The 22,499-nt window shown below is 42.1% G+C and overlaps 1 protein-coding gene across 1 annotated transcript in view; it reads left to right on the top strand.

Moving 5' to 3' along the window:
- LOC118084387 (connector enhancer of kinase suppressor of ras 2-like) overlaps positions 1 to 22,499 on the top strand; it is a 317,255-nt gene that overhangs the window by 150,798 nt on the left and 143,958 nt on the right. The window contains exons 6-7 of the mRNA XM_035113863.3: positions 7,847 to 7,966; positions 15,757 to 15,816. Of these exons, the coding sequence (XP_034969754.1) occupies positions 7,847 to 7,966; positions 15,757 to 15,816 (180 nt within the window). The remainder of the gene's footprint in view (positions 1 to 7,846; positions 7,967 to 15,756; positions 15,817 to 22,499) is intronic.

Below are 22,499 nucleotides of genomic sequence, written 5' to 3'. Positions count from 1 at the left end.
CCAGAAGGCCCCTGGCCCTGGACCTCAGTGTCCAGGCAGAACAATGGGGGTGGAGACGCTCCTTCAGGTATACTGGACCGAGACCGTTTAGGGCTTTAAAGGTCAGCACCAACACTTTGAACTGTGCTCGGAAACGTAGTGGGAGCCAATGTAGGTCTTTCAAGACCAGTGTTATGTGGTCTTGACAGCCGCTTCCAGTCACCAATCTAGCTGCCGCATTCTGGGTTAGTTGTAGTTTCTGGGTCACCTTCAAAGGTAGCCCCAAATAGAGCACATTGCAGTAATCCAAGCGAGAGATAACCCATTACCAGAGCAGTAGTCTGAGAATTTCCTTAGTTGGTAGTTCAGGCCAGGTTTGGTTCGGGAGAGGATGGCCTGGTCATCCACATACAACAAGAGTGGGGTCTTTCTTGTTCCTCTTTTTGGAAGATGGCCATCAAGGTCCATTAAACTTGTCTTCAGAAACAAACTGAACAAAGTAGGGGCCAAAATGCATCCCTGTCTCACTCCCCTGTCCAACTCAATGCAGTCCAAGAGCTGGCCCTGCAGCCCACACCTGACCTGAAAATTGCTTCCACAGTACAGGGCTTTAATAAGATATAGGAGACATTTATCCTTCAGTACTAGATGTAATTTGGACCAAAGTTGGAATCGGGATGGAATCAAAGGCAGATTTCAGGTCCATAAAGGCCACAAAGAGTTTTCCCTGTAGAGGTCTAGTGTACTTCTCGGCTAGAAAGGACAGCATTAGACAGTGGTCTGATGTTGAGTGGTTCTCGCGGAAAGCTGCCTGAGCTTCAGATAGTATATTATAGTCATTTAGAAAAGTTGTCAGTTTGTTACAGAGAAAGCAGGTATACAGCCTTCTTATAATTCCTCCCTCCATCTACCTCTCTTCCCCTTTTCTTCCCAATGTCTCAACAAATGAAACTGATTTGTAAAAATGTATGTTATGAGAGACATTGCACAAATCTTTGTAAACCAAGAAAACCTTTAATAAAAAAATTTATTGAAAGCAGACTGATTAGCCTATAATTAAAAGGCATGTTTGGCTGGCCTCTCTTGAAGATTGGGACTACTATTGCATGTTTCCAGCTAGACGGTACTTTGCCCAAGTTATTTACTATTGTAAAAAGTGCCGCCAGAAGAGGAGCCCACCAGTGCTGATTTGATACGATCAATTCAGCTGAGAGAAAATCATTTCCCGGGGCCTTACCACTCTTCAGGTTCCCAATTAATGTATAGACTTCTTCCACTGTAACCGGGCTCCATTGTGGGAGCAGTGACAGTTCTGCCGAATCTTCATCATAAAAACTGGCAGGGAGATTTGAATTTTCTGTGAATATATTTCTAAAATGGTTCTCCCATTCCTGAGCTGGAATGGCACAGCTAGGGGCTGGGGAGCTATTGCTCAGGAAGGTGGAGACCAGTTTCCAGAAGAGTTTTGTTTCATTGTTTAGTGAGGCATTCAGTAAGAGAGACCAGGAGTTTTGTTCAGACTGCCTTTGTTTCAAAGCCAAAAGGGCTTTGTACTCTCTTTTAATTTTGAAATCGTTTGGGGGTATATAGTTTAGGCCAGCGTTTCTATAGGCCAAATAAGAGTTCCTTAAGGCATTCTTCTTCATGCGGCACTCTTGGTCAAACCATCTGCACCCTTTAGCAATGCGGGACTTGCTGGCTGGGGTTATGTTAACAGAGACCACATCCTGCAAGAACTTAATGAGATTATCGTAAGCCTTCAGGAAGGAATCTGTTGATAGGTCATTGATTATAGTTGATCTTAAATTAATTGCAGTTTGCGAATTCAATCTGGTCTCAGCTACAATAGCCAGCTCAGGTGTCCATTTTCCCCTACTCAATGCTGGAACATTAGCTTTATCAATTTTTTCTTGTTTTATGTGAGATTTTGGCCAATAGTGGAGATGATTAGAGACAACTCTATTGTAATGTATGCTATTTTCACCAATGTAAACATTGATGTTCACACAGTCCCCTAATATACATTCAGTGTTTGTGTTTGTATTTGTGCTGGCATGCATTCTTTGGTTGGAGAACGGCATTTCAAAATGAAAAGACACCTGGATTCTGAAGAATATTAGAGTTTTGGTTCACGTTTTTTGATTTAGGAAGTGTGAAAGAGGTGGGAGCAAACTCTCACATTCCTAGGTTGGCCAGTACAGAAAACAGGATGCAGATATTTGCTTGGATCCAGCAGGCTAGCTTTTATTTTCTAAGATATAAGCTTGAAAAAACGTAGTTTTCCAAAATATAAGCTTGGGGAAATGTAGTTTGTGAGCCCAGCATCAGTACAACACAGACCTCACAGTTGTTGTTTTTAGCAATTGTCACTCTGATCTTCCTCCTGCCGCTTTGATGGCTCCTTGTCTAAATGAGTCTGCAGCTGCTACAAAGATGTGTAAATTAGCATGCTAATGACACACTGCTTGTTATCTCTAGCACTTTTGACCCTGCCAGGACAGCAGAACAAACTATCCATTGTTTAGATAAGCTTGATGCTAGGGCAGGTGCCAGCTGGCTCAAACTCCAGAGGATACTGTAAAAAGAAGGAAAAACTTGTAGAACAACTACTGTTGGGCAGAATGAGGCTGCTGGCATCTGACTTTGTGTGTCATGAAAGGGCACAGCAAATGGTTATTTCTATGGATGGAATGATTTGTCAGTTACAGTTCTCTTAGCTTTTCATTCTCCTGCTCTTCAATTCTCCACATTTCTGAAGCAATTTGCATTATTATTATTATTATTATTATTATTATTATTATTATTATTATTATTATTATTTAAAAAGTCCTCATGAATATTCATCAACCTTTTGTGGAATTTCTCTGAATAAACACAATTTCCTATGTACTCGAGACTAATGTGCACATTTTTGTGAGTAATGTTCTTTTCACTAATGTATTGATCTTTACACACACTATTGCCTAAAATATGCAGTATTGCTCAGTTGGAGAACTTCACCGCAAAATTCAAATCAGTGTGAATTTTGAAAGAATGTTCTATTTCGGTTTTCACCTTTTTCCCCAGGAAGCAATAATTTGATAGATTCACATTTAAGTAAGAACTGAATTGAACTTCTCCCCCATCCCTAGTTATTTCATTTGATATTACGGATACTTTACTGCCAGAGAGGGGCTGGTGGAATTTCTGCCTCAGCTACCAAAATAACAAAAAAGGGTCACTTGGTGGTCAACAAAAGAGGTTTAAAGACTGTCTCAAGGCAAATCTTAAAAAATGTAGTATAAACACTGACAACTGGTCAAAGGCCTGGAAACGATGCCTTATGAGGAACGGCTTAGGGAGCTGGGTATGTTTAGCTTGGAGAAGAGAAGGTTAAGGGGTGATATGATAGCTATGTTCAAATATATAAAAGGATGTCATATAGAAGAAGGTGAAATATAAAGAATGGTTTGAGAGAAAAATGCCAGGTTGGTTATCACTCCAGGAGGCTTTGTCGGTGAAAAAAATAAATATGAAAACAAAATCGTTAACGTACAGAGATATACTGATAGAGCAAAATAATGAGTTAAAGATGAAACCATATGAAGAACTCAAAGATCATCTACAGGGGTGGTGGGAATATCAACAAATATATAGCGTGTTCATAAAGGATAGGAAATCAAAAGGATTCAAACACTCTAAGACAATATTAGAAAAACAGTATTATCAAGTGAGGTGAAAAAATATCCAAAATTTATGATTTCCTACTGGAATGGAACACTAAATATGAGGAAACTAAGAGGGTTATGATCAAATGGGTGATGGACCTTGGCCAGAATATTGAATATGCAGAGTGGTTTAAACTTTGGAATGTAGGAATTAAATTTACAACATGTACAATCTTAAAAGAAAAAGTATATATATAATGATATACAGGTGGTACCTTACACCAACTAAGCTACACAAAATGTACAAGTCAGGAGATATGAAATGCAGGAAATGCAAGTCTAAGGAAGGCAACTTTATACACATGTGGTAGTCCTGTGAAAAAGTCAAGAAATATTGGGAGGATATATATAATGAGATTTTTTAAAAAATCATAAAATATACAATAAAAAAGAAGCTGGAGGCATTCCTGTTGGGAATGGTAGGGAAAGATGTTGAGAAAGATTATGTGAAATGGTTCCTTTATGTGACAACAGGAGCGAGGGTAATTCTATTTTTTTAAAATTCATTTTTTATTGTTTTCATTTATAAATCAAATAAACTCGTTACAAATAAAAATATTTCACAGAAGTTACAATGTGTCTTTTCTTATTTATATCACTTATCTCTTATCGTCATCTTATGAATTCCTAACAAATATATTTGTTCTTCCGAACTTGACTACAGAAGCGAGGGTAATTCTAGCTCAGGTTTGGGAACAAGAGCTAATTCCATCAGTGGAAGACTGGCCAAAGATAATTGTGGAGTACATGGAAATTGCAAAACTAACATGGAGAATAAGACAGCAAGGCAGTGAAAGAATGGGGAAAATTTATAACATACATAGGCAAGATATCGGTAGTAGAATTAAAATAACATCTTTAATAAGAAATTACTCGCAGAAGGAAATGCATCCACAACAACAAATTAGAAATCTTTATTGGATATACAGATAGAAAATACAAATACAATGTATAGCAAAAAAAAAAAACCCTGGGGTTTAAGTAAGAAGATATAAGTATATAAGTAAGAATATAAAGGTTTAATAATGATATGAAGAAAGCTGAAAATGGACTGAAACTATAAGGAATGTTATACCGCGCAACCAGACATACGAATTCAAAAATAGCAGAAGAAAGTAGTGTGGAAGTCGAATTTGTAATTTTAAATTCTAAGTTTAAGTCTTGAATGTTAAGTTGAATTTCGAATTCGAGAATTAAGACTAGGAGACAATGATATGGATAAATGTAAAAGATAAATTGTAAATACAACAAATGTAATGAGATTAAATGTTTGACTATGTAATATGCTTTATGTGAAAATTAATAAAAACATGTGGGGGGGGGGGATAGAAGAGGGTGAAAGGTGGTTTTCTGCTGCTCCAGATAAGCAGACACGGAGCAATGGATTCAAGCTACAAGAAAGAAGATTCCACCTAAACATTAGGAAGAACTTCCTAACAGTAAGAGCTGTTCGGCAGTGGAATTTGTTGCCAAGGAGTGTGGTGGAGTCTCCTTCTTTGGAGGTCTTTAAGCGGAGGCTTGACAGCCATCTGTCAGGAATGCATTGATGCTGTTTCCTGCTTGGCAGGGGGTTGGACTGGATGGCCCTTGTGGTGTCTTCCAACTCTATGATTCTATGATTCTAACTGGGAAACACTGGCCTGCGAGCGCTCCAGTTGGAGAACAGCCTTTACCAAAGGTGTCATGGGCTTTGAAGAAACTCGATCTCAGGACGCAAGGGAGAAACGTGCTAAGAGGAAGGCACGCTTGGCAAATCCACCCTGTGGAATGCCCTCCCACTAGAGGTCAAAGAGAACAATTACCAGACCTTTAGAAGGCATCTCAAGGCAGCCCTGTTTAGGGAAGCTTTTAATGTTTGATGGATTTCTGTATTTTAGAATTTCTGTTTTTTTGGAAGCCGCCCAGAGTGGCTGGGGGAACCCGGCCAGATGGGCGGGGTATAAATAATAAATTATTATTATTATTATTATTATTATCCACACCGTGATCAACTCCCGCCTGGAAACCAATGTCTCCACTGTGGAAGGACGTGTGGATCCAGAATTGGCTCCACAGTCACTTACGGACCCATTGTTAAAATCGTGTTTATGAAAGACAATCTTACTCGGCTACGAGTGATCGCCAAAGAAGAAGAAGGGTAGTGCCATGTGTCTTACTTTGCATAATACATTCCTCTGTTTGAAGGCCTGCCTGATCCAAGTCCTGTTTAGAATTAAAAGAACCTGAAGAAGGGAGAGCAGGCAGGGACTCTGAAATTACCCACCAACACTGAACACCCAGACAAGAGACTGAGTAGGAACGCAGAATATCTGGTCACAGTCTACTCCATTGTGAGGTGATAGGTTATACTTAAACAAAGCGAAGGGAAATAATGAATGGAACAGTGTAACATTTTAGTATGCTGGCTGTTATTGCAAATGGGTTAGAATCTCTTTTCCTTCCTATTGTTAACTAGTGTTTTGTGAGTGGAGCTGCCCGTAAAAGGAAATGGAAGAGAGTTAATTCTTCTTCTGTTCTTAAAGTTGCCCGTTCGAAGAACTACTGCTTAATTTTAGGATCTGGATCCTGAGTTTGCTTTTTTATTTCTTCCTCCTCTGTCCCTCCCCAACTTTGTGTGGTATCGTTTAGTTTATAAGCCTGAGAGCAGGATCTGTCTTGTTTTTAATTGATTATACAGCCTTTGTGGGAGCTGTTTCAGCTGAGGCTGAAAGAGCTTAAGATGAGATCTGCTGTATCAGACCAGTAGCCTGTCTAGTCCAGAATCTTGTTCTCACAATGGCCAACCAGATGGCTTATTGGAAGCCCAACAGCAGGACATGAGCGCAGAAGTGCTCTCATGCTGCAAATGATCTAAATAAATAATCAAAATAAATAGAATACTGGTTCATCTGTTGTGTTTTTAGTGCTCAAGTTCAGCCTATTTCAAATGATTGTTTTAGCTATTAGGATTCCATGTGGGCAGTTGAAAGATCAGTTATGTCATAAATGTGCAGATGGGATGGCCCCATGCAGCCAGCAGAATGCGCACGGGATTGACATGTCTTGAAGGGGAACTCTCTTGTAAAGGGAAGCTTCACGGGTTTGAGGATACAGTCTGAACAACTTCCCTGCCCAGTTTTTCACATTACACAAGGCAATTCTGTGTTGCCAGTTGACGACAGAGGTGATTATGTGTTCCCCTGGCAGCAAAGGATCACAGCATCTGAAGATGCTCCGAATTTGGTATTTTTGTGTAAAATGAAAACTAACTTGGAGGGGAAAGTTCTGCTGACATCAGAGCTGGAGATGAGGATGAGAAGCACCCTTCTGTGAACAGGTGGCCATATAGGAGTTCACACTGCATAACTCTGATGTGTAAATGTGCAGAGGGAACAGGGTCACAGCTGCATGCTCTACTGCTAATCTACATGCATCCATTGGAAAGTCTGCATGAAAGCTATTCATGCATGGTGAGTGAGTGGGAATCCTCGGTTATCCATTGGACAGAGACACCCTCTGCACTCAGTCTCCACTACCTTGTGATTGCCATCATGAAAGGAGGAGTGTGGGAATCAGCCTGTTGGTCCTTCCACCTATGACATGCATGCACCTTTCACCATTTCTAAAAGAAACCCACCCCATGTTGGGAGATGGATACCTGTGCAGGTGTGTGTGTGTGCGTGCCTGCTCCACTCTAGTGAGTTCCCTGCACAACATAGAATATTTATCTTCAGAGTTCTTAATCTAACATGGAGCCTACTTGAATAAAGCTGACCTCTTCCAAAAATAGATGTTCAGTGCCCAATATGTGGGGATTGCCGGAATGGCAGCAGGGACATGCGTAAGAGGCCAGTGGGTTTGTCTCGCTGAACTATAACTTCCATCAACCCCCGCAGGCATAATCAATGGTGAGGGATTTGGGGAGTTGTTGTCCAGCAACATCTGAGGGGCTGCCATTTAGCTACCCCTGCTGTAGGTTTCCTTGCACCCATGTATTCAGGCACTAACTTTGGTTATGTCATTTGAACTGGGGCTTGCCTCTTATTATTTTGTGTAGCAGGTAGAGTCTTATGCCAATTTTTACTGAATTGTTTCCAGTGAGTAATGTTTTAACACTAAGTTTTTTAGTGCTTCTCTTAAAAAAAAATAGCTTATGATGTTCTCTCTCTCTCTCTCCCCAGTGTAAAACGCTCTCTGGCATCTGTGATCACATCATTTCACTCTCATCCGATTCTCTGGTGTCTCAATCAGCTCACCTTGAAGTTGTTCACCTTACCAGCATCATGCCCAGTGAAGGGTTGGTAAGTAATAGCAATCTAGGAAGGTGGTTTTCAGCAAGGCTGGGTAGGCATTTAATGCATGAAATGCTCACCTCATACTAAAGGGTGCTTGTGAAGTGGTGGGGACACCCAGGCTTTGAGGTTTAGTCTTCCACATCCTGCTATACATTTATTTTACTGCCCTCGGCAACCTGCCTCCCAGAGTTAGTAGCTTTGAGCAAACCTGACAATCTTGATTTCTTCAAATTTCTTTCCAGTTTTATATTGGATTCTCCACCTTTCACATCAGCTTTCAAACTTTTTGTTTTTTTGAGGAAGTATTGGGATTTTCGTCTTAATATATACAGTTTCTCATGCACTTTCTCCTAATGTACGCAATCTTGCAAGCAGTTTTCTCTAATATGCATTTTGGTACATTATTTTCACTAACCTATGCCTTTTTATGCACGCTTCATCCCAATATACACATTTTTTGTATACATTACCTTGTTGGAGAGCAACGTTGCAAAATTCAGAGAACTGTTAATTTCAAAGATAGCTGTTTTGGTTCACATATTGTTTGGGGAAGTATAGAATTTTTTCTCCAACCCTATAATCAGGTTTATTTTATTGAAATGAATAAAATTTAAATACGATAGGGATGGATTCACCAGTCTATTTCCAATCTGTGTTGATTTTGTATGTGCTCGTTCACAAGTCAGTAAGTGCTTGCCTTATGTTGCAGTCCTAACCATGTCTAATCAGAATAAAACTTTGTTGAATTCTGTGGCTCTTACTCTCATATAAGTAGGAAGAGGATTGTAGTATCAGTCAAATTCTGAGTAGACCCATTGAAACCAATGGGTGTAAATGTCCCTTGATGAAGTCCTTCAGGCTGCCTTGGGGCTGTTACATGTTCTTCTAGTTTCTCAGTTTTGAGGGTTTCCTGGGGGTCTCAGACTTCAAAGGAGATCTCTGCAGGGTCTGATTCAGACAGGTTCCTATCAACAAGAATTTGCTTCTTCTGGCTTCTTCTCTGTGACCTCTCTGCTCCTGCAAATTCATAGGCACTCAAGTGCCTGAAACATGGGAAGTCATTTCACTCTTATCCAATTTCCAGAAAATGCTGTTGTCAAAAATCTCCCTTCTCTCTGGCAAGAACTGCTGCAAGCAAATCCTTGATATATGAAATTTCCCTGGTGACCAACAGAGATGTCTCTTTCTCAGAATGATATGCTATTCTTGCTTCACTTCACCTAGCATTTTGTCAATACAGGAGGCATTCAACCAAGTGTCGTTCCTATGCAAACTCCATTTACATTAATGGGATTTGTACAAGAACAGTGTTTGGTGGATGGAGCCCATAGATTACAGCAGAATGGATTACACTGTATGATTGTTAGACACTGGAACTATGAGTTATTTCAATGAGGGGAGTTTTATAATTTGTTTCCCTCCAAGCACAAACATTGTATAGAATAATGCAATTTTATTTTTACTTAATTCAAGAGCTCTGCTTGTATGGTAAGGTTTTTGCAGCAATACGAAAATAGGAGCATTTCCCAGGAGAAATTTGGGGAACCAAGCAGAGGGCTATTTAAGAATGCATTATTTGAATCAGGCTTCACCTCATAGTCCTTTGGTGTGTGATGTTAGAACTATAACTGCCAGAAGAAGGTCCTTTGCACTAGTGGCCTCAAAGTTGTAGAATTATACTCTTTTGTTTGAGTATTTTGTTAGTGTATTTTTCCCAGCTGAGTTTAATGTAGCTTGTTGTCAGGTGGCTCATCTTTGAATGCTATTTTTCATGTTTATTGTTTGCATTAGTTTGTGACTTTTATGTCCCCCTCTTCCTCCCTGATGTTGCCCAGTACTCTCTGATAGCTGTTGAAACAGTATGTGTTTAAATGCAAGAAAGCTCGTTGTCCAGTTTTCTCTAGGGATGGGTGAATGTGCTGTTTTCTCATTTCCCCAATAGTTTTCAAAGTTGTTGTTTTTTTAAAAAAAAATCATGTAAAATTTCCAGCATTTTAGTGCAATTTTCTCCTAACATGTTTGTAAAATGCATTTTATTGTGTTACCTTTCCCCAAAATACACCTTTTTGTACACAAAATTTGGCTGAGGAACCACATTGCAAAATTCTGAGAAGTGCAGTTTCTTTTTCTTTTTTAATGTAATTTTTTATTAAAATTTTCAAACATTTGCAAACAGAACTAAATTTCTCCCCCATTCACAGTTCTTACCATGGGGCATGAAAGAATCCTGAAGGTGACTCACTCAGGCAGGTAGAGTCAGAGTCAAGTTCTAAGACCATGGTTAGTTCAAAGCACCTTGTTCTGACAAGGTCTGGAGCTTGCCTTGGACCCGACTACCCATCTCAGCCTCCACCTTCTTCCTAAAAAGTAGAGGGGAATTAGCATTCATTGCACTTCATTGCCTCTCACTTGGCTCCTGACCTGTACACTGCCTGCTCTGGTGAGCAGGAAATGGTGAACAATGGGCCCTAGGTGTAAAAGTCCCCTTTCTCAACATTCTGTCATACTTTTTAGTATTACTAAGAACTAGAACCTAGAGTGTGTGGATAGCTTTGGTGAAGGATCATTCTAGGATATAGGATCAGGAGCCCCTCCTTACAAAAGATCAAACATGAGAGGTGGGTAGCGAGAGAGCACAGATGTTAAAAATAAACCTTGATTAGCTTTATTCCTTCAGCTACATCCAGATAATAAAAGTGAAGCTAAGATCAGCCATTTCTTACAGACGTCTATTTCATGATATCATAAAATTGCACAATAACTTTTCAAATCACACACCGGTTTGCTTCATAAAACGTATAATAATCATCTTATGATCCATTTGTCAGTTCACAGCCTCCACAGTTTTTCTGGGACCAGAAGAAAAGGAACATAGGAATACAGGAAGCTGTCATTGGCCCTTACAGCTCAGGATTGTCTACACTGATTAGCATTGGCTTTCCGGGGTTCCAGACAGGGATGTCCCCTAGCTTTATCCAGAGATGCCATGGATTGAATCTGGGGCTTTCTGCATACATATCAGATGTTCATTGAGCTATGGATAGAGCTTTAAATTATCAGCATATTTAGTGCACAGGGCCCCAAATCTTTTGCCAAAGCTATTAAACAGGATGGAGCAACAAGAGCAGACCTTGCAGAACCCCATTAAACTGAAGGTCACAGGGATGAGCAGAAATCCTCAGTACTACAGAAGATGGAGAAATGTGAATTAGTTTGCATTTCAAGGCAAACCCATCTACCTAATCCACACTTTCCCAAACAATTGTGAAACAAAGCACAGGTGTCCTTTAAAATACACATGGCTTTTGCGGTGTAGTTCTACAGCCAAATACTGTGTACGCAAATATTCCCTATGTTGCCCCACATTGGGCAAAAGATTCCTACACTGCAGGGGGTTGGACTAGATGACCCTTGAGTCCCTTCCAACTCTACAATCCTGTGATTCCATGAAAATGCATATATTAGTGAAAATAACATACAAAAAAAGCAATATTTTAGAGGAAATTGCTCTGCGAAAATGTGCATATTAGGCAAAATTGCATGCAAACATGTATATTAGAAGTTTGCATCAAAATTGCAGGCTGATGTGGAAATGTGAATTTAAGTTTGGAAAAATGAGAAACCGAAATGGCCAGATTCACCCATCCCTACTAACCACCACTCTGAGGCCCACCCTCCAGGGGTGATCACCACCACCATAAATCAGGTGGTCCAACATGGTCATTGGTATCAAAACTGCAAAAGAAGTCTAACAGGACTGTCAGCAGCGCCTGTCTTGTTTCCAGCACAGAGTTTAACAATGACACAGTTACTGCTAGCAGGGAAGCAAGTCTTAACTATCAAATCAGTGGTGAAGAGCAATAGCTCCGTGGTAGAGCATTTGCCTTTGCATGCAGATGATCCCAAGTCCAATCCTCGGCATCTCCAGTTATAGCTGGGGAAAGCTCAGGCCCGGCTCGCCCATTGACTCTAGTGGCGCATTGCCCCAGGGCGCATGGGCGATCAGGGGGCGCTGAGGGGCACCCCAGCAAGTGGGGGAGCTGCGCGGCGGCCTCCCTTTTCCCTCCACCAGCCGCGCCGGGAGAGCAGGGAGGTAAGCGAGTGGAACAGGGGCACTAGGACCCTGTTCCGCTCTGCAGCGCCAGGGTCATCCCCCACCCCGGCGCTGCGTTTCATTGGTAGAGGCGACGCCACATGGCAGCACCTCTACCAATGAAACGCAGCTCCTCTGTTGGCAGGAAGGAAACGGCCGTGGACCCAGTAAGCGCTGGAGTCGTGGGAGACGGCCGGGAAGGCCCCGGCGCGGCCTGGCCTGCCCAGGCACCCCGGCCCGCTGGGAGAAGGGAGGAAGGCCGCGCGGAGCAGCTGTGCCCCCTCCCCCACTCAATCGGCATTGGACAGGCGGGCCAATGGGGGGGCACCCGAGGGATCCCTGCACCAGGGCGCTCGATGACCTTAAGATGGCCCTGGGAAAGCTGCTGCTTTGAAACCCTGAAGAGCTGCTTCAAGTCTAAGAAGACAATACTGAGACAGATGGACCAGTGATCTAACTCGCTAAGAGGTAGTGATCTGGGTTCCTACACACTTGCCATCCATTCTTGTGGGAAAGAATGAAGAGTACATTAAGGGCTGTTGTACCAGTGGTGACAAAACCTGCCTCTCAGCCCTGGCAGTGAGAGGACACATGCACATGCACACACACACACACACCAATAAACATACATAAACGCACACATGCATGCACACACACAAACAGAGAGAACTACTTGTAACAGACCAGCTACGCACACCTGATTTTCTTTCCTGGTAATAATAATAAATTAGAAACTTCCTGGTGTGACCAAAGACAGTCTGCAGCAGCTTCTTCTTTTCCACCCCATAACTGATGGCAACTGAGGAAAAACTCTGTGCAGGTAATTTGTACAGCTTGAGCTGCCTATTTGATTAAACATAATGCGGAATGGTCCCTGAAGCAGTGTCATCATGACATAGGCTGTCTTGCAGAAACAATACATTTCCTTTAGTGTCAGAATCTTCTTACCATGAAGGATAAACTGGCCCTTGGAGACTCTCCCTAACAGTGAGCACAATAAAACGTTAAAGTAGATCTTTGTGGTTACAAGAGGGAAGAGCCGTAGCGCAATGGCAGAGCATTTGCCTTGCATGCAGAACATACATACATACATACGTAATTGTATTTGTAAGCCACCTTTCCATAGTTCAAGCCACGTTCAAAGCAGCTTACAACATGAAAAAGTACAAAAGTAGTCATAAACAATAAATAAAACAAAAAACCCACCAACTGAATGAAACACTTTCCACATAAATCATAAGATGTAAAATGAAGATATAAAAATGTAAAATATAAATATCGCTTGCCCTCATCTGGTTTAACCGGCCAGCCAAAGCCATTTTCCACTGTTGCTTGCTGACAGCTTCTAAGAGCCACAGGTGAGAGCTGAGTGCAAAGTGGGAACCAAAGGTGGACAAACTACTCCAGAAGGAGCACAACATGTCACCCACTAGAGGTACCTCCCCTCCTCTAACATCACATACACCCCTCAATAGGACTATTCCCAGGTTAATGTGTACAGGTTGCAGTCTTCGTGCACATAGCTTTGGCTTAGCAACAGGCATCCAGACATGTTCTTTGGCTCTTTCCCATCCATTTCTTTGAAATCCCACTTAGCAAGGGGGACTAGCTACACCCTTGATCAACCTTTGGCAATCAATTGCCCTTTCCATACCTTTTGGGTGACAATTCCCATTAGCCCCAGCCGGCATGGTCCTGTTGGCTGAGGCTAATGTTAAATGTAGCCCCAAATATCTCTAGACGGCACCAGGTTGGCAAAGACTACCCTTGCCTGTTGTTCATTTTCCATGCCAGTTTCAAAGCACTGCAGCAGAACATCTGTCCTAAATAGAAAATGGAGCCAAAGCTATCTTGCTCTAGGTACAAAGCAATGCATCTAGACAAGCTGAATAAAAACAGTATATAATTTTACAACTTTTTTTTTAATGAGATGAAGCTCTGTACTTCAACGTAGAGAATATGACAGAAGTAGGTTCTGGTGATAAAAATACTCCTTTAAAAAAATCTTATTCACATTTCTGCTTCTCATTTTGAAATACTGTGTCGTCGTCTCTCCCCCCCCCCCCCCCCAAGTCTCTGGATTTTCATGTGCAATGATAATGCCTGGAAACAACAAAAGCAACCTCGTTAGCTTTTTCTATTTGAGGATCAAGGGAATGGGAAGTTTTTAGGACAGACTTTCATTTCAGCTCTCAGGTAGATTTCACACATTTTGCTCAGTTTGAGAAAAGAAACCTATTTCCTTTTAAGTTAGAAATCTTTCCAGCAGTACATTGAGGCAGCAGCTGCTATGCCCCACCTCTGCCATCCTAACCATTCCTTTGTAGATACAATGGCTCACATAGGATCAGGCTTTCAGGCATTTTGCATTGATTTGTTGAATGGTAGATGTGAGCACTTTAAAACAAAAATACTTTATTAGCAAGTTCTGAAGATCTCTGACTTACTGCTTGAAGTCTCGCTGAGTTTACAATTGCTTGTCATGAATTGCTGAGGAGCTGAGTTCTTCCAAGCAGCTCTTTTCAAAATGAGTGCTGATGGCTCAAATCCTGGGGAGTGCAAAAACCCCAGATAGTGATTTTGGGATCCCCAGGTTGCATCATAGGATACAGGGAGCTTATCACTGGTGGTACAGTAGCTCTTTCCACCTCTCTTTTCTCATTCTTCTCATTCTTTTCTCATCCTAAGAGCAGAACTCATCTTGATGACTAGAAGCCCCCCTTTCCTTCCAGAATTAAAAAATAAATTAAAAATTCAGGGGGGAAGTGGCAGCTCAAGAAACACCCAATAGCCATTTGGGAGAAGGGTAACATTTGCCAAAATGGCACCACCACAGAATGTGTCTGCCAATCAGTGGGTTGGGGAATTGCGGTTGGGGTGGTATGGTGGAATTTTCTGCCCAGCTCTAGAATCTCAAGACTCAGGTCTTCCAAAATGCACTTTCTCTTCCTGGCAGAAAAAAAATTACCTTGCTGAATCAGACCCAAGGCCCATCTGGCCCAGCGTTCTTTGTGTAACAGTGATGACCATTGGAAGCTCATATGGAAGGCTTGATAGAAGCAGCAATTCCTTGCTATTTGCCCCCCACCCCAGCATATGAAAATGAGAACATGCATATTTTATTTAGTTAAAACTGGTGTTGTGATAAAAACCTAGCTGCTGTGACCCCTCATTTAATGGCTAATGAGTTTGACAGTTCCCTATGTCTGGAACAGTGATCAATCCAGCTAATACAATTGGTATTTGCTGATGCTGATACTGATGCTTTCAGTCTGCAAACGATATGCAGCTGATTATGTTTCCTTATTTGCATTGCATTTCCTTTGCAGTGAATGAACACGCAGGGATAATGTGATGACAATGTAATAAGATAATTTACCTAATTTCACCACAGTGGATAACAAGTTGAATAACATAGTTTTGGGTGCAAGATGAGCTGCAGCAGAATGGATACAGTGTTGCAAGTAATGAATACAGGATGGGATGGAAAGCAATGCTTTCCTGCATCATTACTGGCCACAGGATGCTGTTTGATATAGGGTGGGGGTGGTGGGGAGGTAGAATGAAAAGAGACATCAGCTTGCTTTCTGGAACCTTGAGCAGGTGCATTCCACACTGCAGCATTTGATTTCAGGTTCCACTTGTTTGCAAATTCTTAATAGCCTGTTGTATAGTAATCATTACTCATCTCATTATTTCTCAGGGGATGTATATCAAGTCAACGTATGACGGGCTGCACGTGATCACTGGAACGACAGAAAACGTAGGTTTTGTTCACCGAGATCATTTTCTTGATTCTTCTGTCTCCATAAGTTGAATGTTACAACTGTTTTACTGGGTATCCTCCATGGACAGAGTATGCTAGGATTTGCTTCATTTGTTTCAGTAAGACAAGAACAGGAAATGTTCCCAGCAAATTGTGCCTCATTATTTTCGCTCTCTCTAGTTATCTTCCACATGAAATACAGTAAATTCCACAAATAGCACCAATTTCCCTGAAAGAAAGAAAATCAAGATCCTCAACAGTGCATAGACCCTTCGTGTATTGCTCCCAGAGGTTGTAACAGACATTCCAGAGGAAAGAACCTTGCCATAATGGTGATGTCTGGCCTAGATTTTTGAACTGCACTGAAGACAAGTCCTGGCATAACATGGGAGGGACCCCACATCTCATTCCCCAGTCAGCAATTTCTCTGGTCAAAGATTGAGGAGTAGCAGGAAGAAGTATCCTGTTGTCACCTATGTTAGGTGTTTGAAAGATGGGCATTGTTTGGGGGAAATGGACCTAACCCATTCTAGCAGCAAAGATCAGGAAAATAGATTTGCCCTGTTAAGGAAGTTCTGTTGAAATCTTATTAATACCGGATATGTTAGTCATCCCATTTACAGTATTTCAAGGTGTGTACTTAAGCAGTCTACTCACAATCATTAGGAGTTTTCAGAAACACACTGGGACAGAAAGCAGTTTCCTGGCGGGGGTATATCTTGATGTTAAATGAGGGGGTTAGTTCAGTTCTGAAAGATGATGGAATCAGGTTCTTGGTAATGGAGATGAAAATGAATATTTACTAATGGTCAGACCATACTTGGGACTTAGTTCATAATTCATAATTGTCCATTGTGGAAAGGAGCTTAGTTTGAGCCATGAAATCCTAAATTAGCCACTGAATTGTGATTGATGAGCAAAGTTCCCTCGCTTACCATTTTGTTCATTAAGTTTTTTACATCCATCACTTTTTTTGTCATTACCTAGATGTGAAAGTGATGATGGTGTACAAACTCTCACGCAACTCTAATGGGCCTGGATATATTTCACATCGGGTGGCCATTTGACAGACCTTGGGCCAGATCTGGCTTCAAAGCAAGTTTATCTGCCCCTCTCCACCTGATTCCCATACCCAGTTTTAATCAAAGTGTGCCATTCCAAAAGGGTCTCCATCATATTTCATAGGATCTGCATTGTACCCATGCTCTGAAGGGGGAGTTGCAGCTGTCAAAGCTGCCTCTCTTAAATAGGTTTTTGAAAAAGCAGGTGTTGAGTCTTCTTTGCATCCTGTTGGTGGGTCATACTTAGCTGGTATAGAAACATATGGCCATGCCTGTATTATGAAACGTCCTACATATGGCTACCAAATGGAGCATCTCTGCCATATCAGCGTACCCAATCTCTGAGATCAATTGGTGGGGACGCTGTGCTTGCAGTGCTGCCAGTGAGTATTACTCGGTATGCTCTGTTGGGACACGCCCTTCTTGGTGATTGTACCCTGGGTATGGAACTCTCTCCTCCTAGAGATGCAGGTGGCAATGACATCATTGGCCTTTCATCATCTAGTCAATGAGTTGTTTAGCCCAGCGTTTCTCAACCGCTGTTCCGCGGCACACTAGTGTGCCGCGAGACGCTGGCTGGTGTGCCGCGATGTGCAGTGATGAGAAGGGCGATTTGCATTGTCACGTGCCTGGCGGCCGCCAGTAGCCAGCACTAACCCACCGGAAAGGAAGCCGGCCGGGTCACGACGCGGGGCGAGCGCCCGCGTCGTGACCCGGCCGGCTTCCTTTCTGGCGGGTCAGTGTTGGTTACTGGCAGCCGCCAGGCACGTGACAATGCAAATCGCCCTTCTCGTTGCCGCACGTCGCAGCAAAATTTAGACAAACTAAACTAAAATTTAGACAAACTTAAAGAAGCTGGCTGGATGAGCTCAACCTGAAACTTGCTGAGCAAAGGATTGTGCTGGCAGTGAAATCAGCAGCTTGTGAAGCCTTATTACAGGAGATTGCAACCAACACAGCAATTGGCAAGTGTTTCTTACAGTCATAATTATATAGTCAATATAGGGCGGCACAGAGTTAAATTTTTAAACTTTTTTAATGGTGGTGTGCCTCGTGATTTTTTTCATGGAACAAGTGTGCCTTGGCCCAAAAAAGGTTGAGAAACACTGGTTTAGCCTACCCATCCTATTCTGTATTTTGTATTGTTTGCTTTGATTTTAAATTACATCTGTTTTTACATGTGGAAACCATTTGGGACCTTTGATGGAAATCAGTCTAAAAACTGTATAGATAAATAAATTATAAATAAATATAGGGCTCCATTTCAGCCCCTCTCCACTGGTCTTCCACCATTTTGTGAACACCTTCCTCTCCTGTATTTTGCTGAGCTGAACCTATTCTTCTAACTACACATTGAGATTTTGAGGAGTCTGTTTTATCTGCGATGTTAATCTGGATTTTAACAGAGTTGTTGCAATTGTGATGATTTGCTTTTTAAATACATTGTGAGCCACCTTGAGTATGGGTGAAATTTATTAGTTTGCTTTGTTTAGAATGTTCAGTGACCACCCAGACAACAACATTCTCTAGGCAATTAATATACAAACTGAGACATAGTTAAACATTTAGAGCACATCTAAAACACAAAACATCAGCCACTTCAATTTCCTCACTAAAAACCAGCCCAAGCTGCATAACAACATTTATATATATATATATATAAAAATGGAAAGATGGGGTGTAAATTATTTTAATAACATTTTAATAATATTGCCCAGATACAGTACCAACAAAATCTGGATTTTGAACTCTAAATATTCTACAAATCATGAATACTTGCTTAGGCTCCATATGCATAATTCCTTATGCATAATTTGTTCTGATTTTATCATAGTGGGGGATAACCTTTCCAACTGTTTAAAGTTCTGAATGCCTGCTGTTTGATCTCTGGAAGTCCTGCTTAGATTAAATGGCTCTGTGATTTAGCCTGGCATTATCTATGGGAGTTGAAAGTGACCCTCCAAGCCTCTCTGTCAAGCCCTCAGGAATCTCCCCAGGGCACACCTCTCTAGGCCAGACCCGCTTAGTGGTCCTGCTCCATGCCCTCCACAGTTGCTTTTGCCTGGCTGGACTATTATAATGCCTCTCTGGGTATGGGTTTCTCTGAGTTGTATCTAGCTGCTGTGCGAAGGTAAGAGTTACATCTATTGCTCTGCTCACATTTTGCCTCCAGTCCACTCCCAATTTTGCAGCTGGCTCCATCCACTGCAGTTGTGCAACCCCTGGAAGATTTCCTGGGAGTGAATGTGAACGTCAGATTGAAGAAAAATTCCCCACCACAGTGTACAGGCCTGGGCCTGAAAAATAGCTTTCATTTCCTTCTTAAAATAATAATAATCCCAGGGTGCTGTTGCCTGTTACCAATAAATGCATATACTGTACACAATGTGCACAATATAGATAGCCTAGCACAACCGTAACCCATTCAGCACATAGACAGAATCTGAATCTGTTGCCTATCCATTGTCTGGGAGGCCCAGTTTGCAGCCAAACTATCCTTCTCACTACTTCTCTGTCACATTTCCAAAAGTGGCTGGATGAACTTTAACTGGAGCATCTTTGTGGGGAAGTAGGGGAGAGTGACACACCTTTGGCCCTTCAACTGACATGGCTCTTTTGAACCCCAGCTCCCATCAGTCCCATTCTGGTTGGATTGATGGGAGTTGTAGTCAAAAACAGTTGGATGGCACCGGAATGGTGAAGGTGTAGCAATATCTTTATTGCTGATAGTAGATCATTAAACTCACTTTTAATTGAACCTCCTGCCATTTGTGTCTCCTCCACTCCACCGCTTACCTACCCACCCACCGACCCGCAATTTCCAATTTATAATCTCACTGTGATTGCTATAGAGTTCTGTTTCAAAGCCTTGAGCTTAATGAAGCATATTTGGGTCCAGGAAATTAGGTGGGCTTATAAAATAGTCATATGTAATTAAGATGCTAACTAGAGAAGGGAAAAGTCCATTTAGTTCAAGCATTCAATCCTTCCCTGTTAGCCAGGACTATACCCGCTAGTGTTCTGGGCCATTTACAATCAGCTAAACTGAAACCCTTAAAAGTGATGCTGAGGAGGCAAAGCAGTAAAGAAACTATTTGTGCATCATGATAGCCCAGAAAACACCACGTGATATGGCTTAAGACCCCATACCTTAGGGTTGCAGAACTGCCAACCTGTAGGCCAGATGTTGTCTGCAGAATCTTAGGGACCTCACGGGTAATCTTCCAGGGGCCTCCCCTGCTTGACCCCACCGCCATCTTCAGGGCCCCCCTGCCACAGCTGCACCTTCATCTCAGGATTGGGCAGGGGTGGTGTGAGGCTCCACAAACACTGCTCCTAGAAGAGAACCCCACCCCTGCTTTGGAGCTAAGCTGACATGTCTCATTTGACCCTTAGAAAACAGAGTATTATCTCTTCAAATGAAGAAGAGAAACTTGGTTGGTCTCTAAGGTACTACTGGAAGGAATATTTTTATTTTTTGTCTCTTCAAATGAAGAAGAGAAGAATGGTTATTTATGCATCGTTTAAAAAAACAGCAACAAGAGGGCACAGATTTGCATTAAAAATGCCTATGCTAGTTTGTATGCATAGATGCAAATTTAGAAATAATGGTTACGATTTAAATAGAAAGACTGTGGGTTGTGGCGCACTTACTTCTACTCCAAGTAGACCCATTTAAATTAATAGACCTAGGGTAGTGATTTCTGTTAATTTAAATGCGTCCACTTGGACCTAATGGTCAGGGGTCCCTTTACCTTTACTTCTGAGTAAACGTAGCATTGGCTACAACCCCATGATTCCATTTATAATTCAAATAGGACTCAAACAAGGCAGTACATCAGGGAGAAGGATATATGACTACAGTAGGTCCCATGTGAGCCTGCCCAGTCTGCAGTCCAGGTGGTCACTGTTGGTGGGCAAGTTCAAGGTTGCTGCTCTGCCTTCTTAGGTTTGAGCCAGATTTGGACCAGATAAAATACTCCCTCCAATTGAGGGCTGCCGTCCGACAGCCCTTGAAACGGATTCCTCTGTAAGGTAGAACACATGGCCACTGTAGGAGGGATAACACAGTTTCAGATGAGAAAGCCTTAAACAATTTGTATTGCTTGTGGAGCTCTGATTGTTAGGAAATGGAAGAGAGATTATTGGCCTATTATATTGTCTTCACAGATGTCTCTCAAATCTATTTAGAATAAATTGTGGCAATTATTCTAATTCAGCAACAAAACACGCACACTAATTTTATTGTGATATTTATATCGCGTCATATCCATGACAATTTGGTAGACCTTGCAAAGTGTTTATCCCTCCCTTCTTTCCCCCCTCTCTCCACTTGCCTCTCTTCTTTTTTCTATCCTGAAGATAACTTAAAGGAAATATAGACATATATAAGAAAGAGACTGGTGCCCTGTTTGAGCTAGGAAGAGCTCAGAAAAGTCCTATGGTGAGGACTGAAGGAGGCCTTTTAGTACAGAAGCCAGGAAGGGCCACATTCCTTTCTGGGTAACCTTCAGGGGGCTGCATGCCAGTGGGGGGGGGGAGGCAAAAGTGAGCTGCAATCTTGTTTTGGCACAGTGGGCTTTGTTTCTGCAGACCCCCGTATTTAAACCCGTTTCCCTCTGTTATCCCGAATAGAGAAAAATCCCATAAATTCCCCGGATTTCCTACCTGCTAGGGAGGCTCCTTCTGCGCATGTCTGGACATGTGTAGAAGTGACTTCCGGTGCCACTCTGCCCATGTCTGGGCACCGGATATTGGGCAGCACCGGCACCGGAAGCGACTTCCAGTGCCGCGCCACTGCTGATCCCGGATTTTTCTAACCAGAAGTTGGAGGGTATGAACCTTGGTGGGATGGCAGGAGGAAATGAAGCAGTTTTATAAAACTGTATGGATGCCTTCCTCCACACACTCCCCTGTTCCAAGATGCAAATAGAGAAGTTAATGAAAGAGCAGGACAAAAGTCTCCAGTGGTTTCTTCCCCAAAGGGAACTGACCCTGTTAAAAGCAAGGGTCCTGAAACTTTCCACTGCTTGAGGAAGCACTGCAAATGTTCTCAGCAGGCTAATGCAAGGGCTTGGCCTGCCTTTCAATCCTCGTCTGCCAGCTGCAGGGTAGCTGGCCACTGATGGACTCTAATGGACTCTAATGCTGATAGATTTTTAAATGCTGTTCATTGACAGTATGAAAGGCTGTGTACACGCTGCACTAAACCATATCCTATGCCAAGCTAACAACTTCCCTCCCACCCCACAAATGTTACAGTCGGAATAAGTTTTGCATGTCAAGCTAATTTGACGCTGTTGTGCATTTTCATAGAAGGCACATGTTGACTCATAGAATCAGAGTTGGGACCCTGAGGATCATCTAATCCAGCCCAAATATGCAGCTGTCCGATGCGGGGGTAGAACCTGCAACCTTGGCATTATCAGCACCTTGCTCTAACAGTTTTGTAGAATTGTTCCTTTTTTTACTAGCCACAACTACAGAGGCCACAGTTATACGTAATGCCAAATCACAGTCTACAAATTACCATGGTTTGACATTATTTACATGACCAGAGCCCAGCTTTCATTGGAGGCATTTGAACAAAGAATGGATGTTTCACCCGGGCCTCTCCAG

The sequence above is a fragment of the Zootoca vivipara genome, chromosome Z2 (assembly GCF_965207765.1).
Source record: "Zootoca vivipara chromosome Z2, rZooViv2.hap1.1, whole genome shotgun sequence".
Lineage (NCBI taxonomy): Eukaryota > Metazoa > Chordata > Lepidosauria > Squamata > Lacertidae > Zootoca > Zootoca vivipara.
This window is presented reverse-complemented; position numbering and strand designations above follow the sequence as displayed.